At 36.8% G+C, this 7,932-nt stretch overlaps 1 protein-coding gene across 3 annotated transcripts; it reads left to right on the top strand.

Moving 5' to 3' along the window:
• LOC18607037 (potassium transporter 11) lies at window positions 1,382-7,423 on the top strand. Of its 3 annotated transcripts, none has more exons than XM_007040994.2 (9): window positions 1,382-1,654; window positions 2,247-2,543; window positions 2,998-3,223; window positions 3,484-3,729; window positions 4,891-4,941; window positions 5,082-5,342; window positions 5,459-5,626; window positions 5,816-6,070; window positions 6,339-7,423. In XM_007040994.2, the coding sequence occupies exons 2-9, from the start codon at window positions 2,409-2,411 to the stop codon at window positions 7,382-7,384; spliced, it is 2,388 nt and encodes a 795-aa protein (XP_007041056.2). In that variant the 5' UTR covers window positions 1,382-1,654; window positions 2,247-2,408; the 3' UTR covers window positions 7,385-7,423. The 3 variants fall into 3 exon arrangements, with proteins under 3 accessions (XP_007041056.2, XP_017971578.1, XP_017971579.1); XM_018116089.1 differs by having other exon boundaries at window positions 2,197-2,543; XM_018116090.1 differs by lacking the exon at window positions 1,382-1,654 and having other exon boundaries at window positions 2,145-2,543.

Raw genomic sequence — 7,932 nt, 5'->3', positions numbered from 1 at the left:
TTATTTTTAAGTATTTAATTTCGTTGACTTCAAATTTGCGACCGTGCATAATTAAAAAATAACCACCGTGATTTTTTTTTTTTATGTTCATCGGACAGGCTGATTATTGAATTTTTTTTGTATACTTACTTTTACGAAGGAAGACATGTGTAAGCATGCTTTGATACATATAATAATAAAAATAAAAAAAAGATTATAAAATTAAATCCACGTAATTAAGTCTTAGGTCTTAGTGCGACTTTTTTATTTATTTAATTCAATTTATTGCAGGTCTGACTCAGAATTAAATGAAAGCTTTAGCTCATGTTGCCCAATGTCTTCAGCCCCAGCAGGCCCCACGTAAATGAACCCCCTAGTCAAATTATACTTAAACTCGTATTATCAGATACACTATTTGTTAATTTTAAACTTAAATTTGTATATAAAATATTTTAATTTTATTTAAACATATCGAATAATATCAAATACTGGTTCATATAAGGGTAGGATTTCAACTTTTGAAACAAAAAGAAGTGATTGTATATCCAATTAGTTGGCTTTGGGGGGAATAAAAGCTCGACCATTTGTGATAGCAACCCTTTTTGAGAATAGCATCTTGGGGAAGCATATACCTTGAAAAGATATGGGAAAATATATTAAATCAGTGGCCCCTAAGCTTTAACGTTAATAATAATAATTAATCAGACTCTATTATTTTTCCCTGGGTTGGAATCTAATGCTAATCAGTCATCAGTGATCAATGAAATCATAAGACATTTTTCCCTTTGGGATAAGCAAGCTGCCATTGAGTTGACATGCCCTTTTCACTGTACCACGACAGCATCATGAGCGATTCCCACACAGCGTTAAAAACTTTTCTATCTAATTAAAGATTCAGATTCTTTTTTCCCCAAGAATTTTTCTGCCATGTTTTTAACTGTGAAGCCGGCACTGCACCAGTGGTAGTAGAATGCCTTTCAGGACCACATTGCAGCTCACTTTTGCCTACTTTCATGCCAAACTAAGAAAGGGTTTGCTCTGGGAATCCTCTTATAAAGTTTACATGATCTATCATAAAAATTGTTTGACTATGAAAGCACTTAAGACATGGATAGTTAGGGGACTTAGCACATAGATTGATAGTAAAAATGAAGAAGAAAATGTAAAGATTGTAAACAGGGGGGGAGGGGGGGACTCCATGAATGTGACATATCTTGCTGTTTAGAAAGAGTTGGAAGCAGCAGATTAGGCACCCAATCAGTGACATACCCCACTTGGAATTTAGTACTTATTTGCATTAAATGGTAGTAAATACTTATACCTTCCCCAGAAAAATTTTTTTCCCATCCCAAAATTTTAATTGATCACAGTATAATAAACGTGTTCAGCAGTGAAACAGTAAAGAGGAAAAAGAAAAATTAAAGGCAACTACTTCCACTCCTGAACTCCTCTCTCTCTCTCTCTCTCTAAAAAGAAAGAAAAAGAAAGGAGCTTGTTAGAGAGTTTTGGCTGTTAAGTACGTAAGAGAAAAGTTCCATTTTTTCTTGAAGTGAGAAAGAAAAGTAAACTGACAAGCTGTAAGAAACAGGATCTTTTGTTTCTGTGTTAGAGGTGTTCAAGGCAAACGACTAGGGTTGTGGTTTATCTTAGTTGTGCTTTGTTTTGGTTCAAAGGGGTATGTACGTAACTCATGTTCAAGATTTTTTACTTTGGGTTTGGTTTGTTTCTTGGTGTTGTGGTGGTGGTGGTGGATGACCTTGTGGTTGATGTTTAGCTTGACCCCACCTTTGGGAGTCTGTTTTTTGCAGTGATTAATGTGAAAAATCTTTGTCTGTTTTTACATAATTCATTCATTTATGGTTCTTTTTTTTTTTAATTGGCTTGATTACGTATATGAGCTATCCTTGGAGCTGGCCTATCATCCACTTAGTTCGGGTGGTTTTACTAAGTGTTTGTTCATTTTGAGGATATATTGAGCAAGTAGGCATCAGATTGATGTTTGAAAGCTTTGATTGTGGTTCATTTTCAGCTTCCTTGGGGTGGGATTTACGGTTCAGCTACTTAATCTGAGATTTTAAGTTATAGTTTCAGTTCCTTTTCAGCTTCTGAGGTCCTGTCAGTTCCAAGTTGCAGATTTTGTATCAGATATTGAATTTTGGCATGTATCTTTTTGGTTTATATCGGGATTAAGAGTTTCTGGTTTTAGTTCATTTTCAGGATTTTGTTGGTGGTTTCCAATTCTTAGTCGACTTGTGCATGGATTTCAGGTGAAGATTGGATTTGAACAATCGGGTTAGGACTCATTTCCTGTAAAATTAAATTGCTACGGTCCAGGATTCTGAAGTTCAGTTCCCGTGGGAATCAATCGAGCGGATGCGAAGGGAGTTTTGAAGTACTTAGTGATAGCTAGAGAATTATATTGATTCAGTATGGAAATGGCTTCAAGAGTGGAGATTGATGAAGATAGTGACAACAACAAGGGAAGTATGTGGGATTTGGATCAGAAGCTTGATCAGCCAATGGATGAGGAGGCTGGGAGGCTTAGAAACATGTACAGGGAGAAGGTATGCTTCATTACTAATTTTCCCTTTGGAGTTCCTCTCTCTTTATGTCTTTTTTTTCTAGTTATAAGATTTTCTTTTGCATTTAATTAGAAAAAAAGTAGCTCTTGATTCATGTTAATGAAATATTACCTCAATAGGGGAACTGATTTAAAAGCCCTTCTTTGCATCAAATTGAAATTTCGAACAGGGAAGGCATGGAGTTCCTCAAATATTTTCCTTTCTCTGTTTCATCATTGTGATATTAGGGTATTGAATATAATTTGGCTTCAGGCTTGTATTCTGTTGGTAGGACTACCAGTCCGCTATGCATTTTAAATGATTCTCTGAGACGAGATAAATGCAGTATAGCCGGTGTGCAACCTGGTTTTCATTGAATATTTAGATTGTGATGATATTATAGTTCTTCTGCAATTTGGGTCAGTAGTAGTTTCTGATATGGTTTTAATTCCTATAGAAATCCTCTGCATTATTGCTTCTGCGGCTTGCATTCCAAAGTCTTGGAGTGGTTTATGGCGACTTGGGCACTTCTCCCTTATATGTTTTCTACAATACATTTCCTGGTACAATCGAAGATCCAGAGGATGTTGTTGGAGCTCTTTCATTGATTATATACTCCCTTACTCTTATCCCACTCCTCAAGTATGTGTTTGTTGTGTGTAGAGCAAATGACAACGGTCAAGGTGAGCTGATATCAGTTAATGAGGTTACGTATTCTATAATTTAATCTGAGATGTGATTTTGAAAGAAAATGCTTATTAAAACAACACAGAATGCAGAACCATAGGCTTGAATAATAATTTTCTTTTTCCTTTTCAAAGTCCTTCCCAGTAATACTAACACTAATATCATGTACTTATCTTTGAATGTTGATAATGCATCTTTCACTTTCTGATTCTCATGAGGCACCATTAGAATCTCACTCGTCCCATTTGTCATGCAGGTGGAACATTTGCTTTATATTCGTTGCTTTGTAGGCATGCAAAAATAAAAACCATTCCTAATCAACATAGGACTGATGAGGAGCTAACAACTTATAGTCGTTCTACATTTCATGAACAATCATTTGCTGCTAAAACAAAGAGATGGTTGGAGAGACATGTATCCAGGAAGAATGCGCTTCTTATTCTTGTCCTGGTTGGTACATGCATGGTCATTGGTGATGGAATACTCACTCCGGCAATATCAGGTATGTTGCTTACATTCCTTCATGTTTGTCCTCCAAGGACTGGATAAACAGGATCAAGCACCTGAGCACTATTTCTTAGCTTCTTCCTGTTTGGTTTGTGCTTTAGTGTGATTAAAGAAAAAAAAAAAAAAAGAAGACAGAACATATATAGAGGTCCTTTGGAAATGTTTGCTTATGTAAGTCAATGAAATTTTAATTACTGTATTATTGTAGCTGCTCGATTGTTCTTCATTGGTAGTATGAAGATCTTCCTATACTCTGAAATCTGAATTAGGCTTGTCGTATGGTGAAATTCATTAGCTGAAGATTGACTTATCCACTCAATTTATTAGTGGAACCAATTATAGAATAAATGGAAGAAACATATTTCAAAATTTCAGCTATGCTCATAAAATAGGATTGTATTTAAAATCCAAGGATAGATCATATTTTTATAAAATCTTATTCATAAATGAAAATTACAAAAAGGTAATTAAGGAGTCCTATAATTATAGCTGATAAGTATTTTGAGACATATACATTTGACCTTTGGAAGTTGTTCACAGAGAACTGTGATTCTGGGCAGACTCCTTCTAAACTCCTCCTCACTGTTCCCTATCATAATTCTTGAAAATTGCCATCTATCAGTAAAATTTGTAAACATTTGCATCTATACCTATGGCTAAATCCAAACACTTGGAAGACTTACTTAGTGAAGCTACCACAGTAATAAAAGCTGAAAAGTATATATTCCAGCTGTCAGTAACTGTCTGATTGAAATGACAGAGCCTTTACCATTTATTGCCAGTGCATTTTATGATTAGTTTTTAGTCTTTTTTTTTTTACCAATTTTACTTGTCACATGGAAGTTGTGTAAACCTTTTGGACAGCTTTGGCTGATCCTCACTGCAATTAGGCAGTGAGGATCAGCCAAAGCTGTCCAAAAGGTTTACAAGCACCAGAGGGTGCCATAGCATCAGCTAACATACAGACTGTCTAGCCATATTACATAGAATCTGACAAATATGAACAAACCCATGTGTAAATGTATGAACTAAGTAAAACACTATAAGCAAGCTATCTTAGCCATTAGGTATGGTTGATGTTAGAGCTATGCCAAATGCTAATGTCAGTACGCATCTTTTACTCCTTCCTGAAGTGATGTATGCTATCTTGTGGCAGTTCTTTCAGCAGCTGGGGGCATCAAAGTTGACCATCCAAACATGAGCAATGGTATATCCCTACTCTTGCTTAGACATTATTCATTCGCTGCATCCTCATGTTTAAAACTCTTTCTATAATGTTTGGCCTCCTTTTTTCATTAATATTCAGTTCAAGGTCCTTACTTCTTATCTTCTTTTTCCATTATGCAGATGTTGTTGTGGTGGTCGCTGTTGTAATATTAGTGGGTTTATTTAGCATGCAACACTATGGTACAGATAGAGTTAGCTGGCTCTTTGCCCCAATCGTGCTCCTTTGGTTTCTTGTAATCGGAGGCATTGGCATATTTAATATTTGGAAATATGACAGCAGTGTTTTGAAAGCATTTTCACCTGTGTACATATTCCGATATTTTAAGAGGGGAGGGAAAGAAGGATGGACCTCCCTTGGAGGTATTATGCTTAGTATCACAGGTAACTTACTATCAATTCTGATATCCTAACTAGTTTCTTTAAGTTATCAATTTAAAGTTCACTAAACCTGCACTGAAACTGGTGATGTGATTTTGGTGACAAATGAACCATTACAGGTACTGAGGCGCTTTTTGCAGATCTAGCCCATTTTCCAGTTTCAGCTGTGCAGCTTGCTTTTACAGTAGTTGTATTTCCTTGCCTTCTTCTAGCATATTCTGGACAAGCAGCCTATCTCATGACTCACAGGGACCATGTGGTCGATGCTTTTTATCGCTCTATCCCAGGTTTGTTCATGTATCCTTTTTATTGTCACTGTAATCCTGTCTGATATGCAATGATGCCATTGTAGCCTTACTCCTATAGAAGTGCAAGCTTCTCCTCCTATTCTTCTTTTTCTCTCAAATTCTTGTTGATTGTCCCATTTAATGTGGTAAGCGTCTATTTGCAGATTCTAATTATTTGATATGATGCAGATAGCATATATTGGCCTGTTTTTGTTATTGCTACTGCCGCTGCTATAGTTGCAAGTCAGGCCACCATATCAGCAACCTTTTCAATAATCAAGCAAGCCCTTGCACATGGTTGTTTTCCACGAGTGAAGGTTGTACATACGTCAAAGAAGTTCCTTGGCCAGATATATGTTCCAGATATTAATTGGATCCTTATGGTTCTTTGCATTGCTGTTACGGCTGGATTCAAGAACCAAAGCCAAATTGGAAATGCTTATGGTAAGTTTACACTTGTGTAATTTTGGCAAAGTTTCTTAATGCATCTTCTTCTATTCTGGTGAAAATTTGTTCAGTGGCAAGCATCTCATTAAGTCATACAAGATTTGGAATATAAAATATTGTTTTGTGTAATTTATAGAACCATTTATTGTTTTATAAGATGTATTCTATAGCCTTTAGCTTCTTCTATCAACTCATGGTACAATTTCAATCATTGTACCTGGGAAAAAAGTTACACTCAATTGCATTGTAATTTATGTCACTGCAGGGACAGCTGTGGTGATCGTCATGTTGGTAACCACATTAATTATGACTTTAATCATGATTTTGGTGTGGCGCTGTCATTGGATTCTTGTCCTCCTCTTCACTGGCTTGTCCTTGGTTGTAGAGTGCACATACTTTTCTGCTGTACTCTTCAAGGTTGATCAAGGTGGCTGGGTGCCCCTTGTTATTGCAGCAGCGTTTCTGCTTATCATGTATGTTTGGCATTATGGTACAGTGAAGCGATATGAGTTTGAAATGCATAGTAAGGTTTCAATGGCATGGATTCTTGGGCTTGGCCCTAGTTTAGGTCTAGTCCGGGTTCCTGGAATCGGACTAGTGTACACTGAGCTAGCAAGTGGGGTGCCGCACATATTTTCCCACTTCATCACTAACCTGCCTGCCATCCATTCTGTTGTTGTTTTTGTCTGTGTGAAGTACCTTCCCGTCTACACTGTCCCGGAAGAAGAAAGGTTCCTTGTAAAGAGGATAGGACCGAAGAGTTTTCACATGTTCCGTTGTGTTGCTAGGTATGGCTACAAAGACCTTCACAAGAAAGATGATGATTTTGAGAAAAAACTGTTTGATAGCCTGTTCTTGTTTGTCCGGCTTGAGTCTATGATGGAAGGGTTTTCAGATTCAGATGAATATAGTTTGTACGGCCAGCAAACTGAGCGGTCAGGAGATGGTCTGTTGAATAATAATAATGGCAACACGATTTCCTTCAATATCGATACCACAATATCATCTGTGGATTCAATTGTACCTGTCAGATCTCCAATGCATGCAAATTTGACTGTCAGATCGTCTGGGCAAGTAAGCAGCCAGACCGAGACTGATGAATTAGAATTTTTGAATAGCTGTAGGGATGCTGGGGTTGTGCACATCCTGGGGAATACAGTGGTGAGAGCAAGAAGGGATGCAAGATTCTACAAAAAAATAGCTATTGATTATGTATATGCATTTCTTAGGAAGATATGTAGGGAAAATAGTGTGATTTTTAATGTTCCTCATGAGTGTCTATTGAACGTGGGACAGATTTTTTATGTATAACTTTTTGGTTCTATATGAATAAGAGTAATTGTTTTTATCTGTTGTTGCTCTTTGTTCTTAGCAGGTGCAACTGTTATCAACAGGCTGGCACCAAATTCTTACACATACTCACATGAGATAATTCATTTAAGTTTGGGATGTAGGCTTTTTTTTACTGCTTTTGGCACGTACATATGTGCATACATATAGACACATGTATGTAAGCACGTATTCCTACTGTCATAGTGCGGTAATACTAATACAATGCATGGCATTTTGTTCAAAGAATTAAGTTGGAATAACCCAACAGTATATTATGCATTCATGTACTGAACTCACGACATGATCGGATAAACCTGAACGTAGATTGAGAGTCCAATAAATCAAAATTGTGGACAATCCAACATATATTTGATGGCAGATACGGGTTTTGAAAGAGAAATACTCCAACAAAACCAAGCAGTTCCATGACCTGATCAACCTACGAGTGTGCCGGGGTAGTCCTTGCGTTCCTTTAAATTGTTTTGTAGGATCTTTTGTCGTTTGAGTAAGATGTGAGGTATACGAGG

Source organism: Theobroma cacao, chromosome 2 (assembly GCF_000208745.1).
Source record: "Theobroma cacao cultivar B97-61/B2 chromosome 2, Criollo_cocoa_genome_V2, whole genome shotgun sequence".
Classification (NCBI taxonomy): domain Eukaryota; kingdom Viridiplantae; phylum Streptophyta; class Magnoliopsida; order Malvales; family Malvaceae; genus Theobroma; species Theobroma cacao.
The sequence above is the reverse complement of the archived record's forward strand: the minus strand, read 5'-3'. Positions and strand labels throughout refer to the sequence as shown.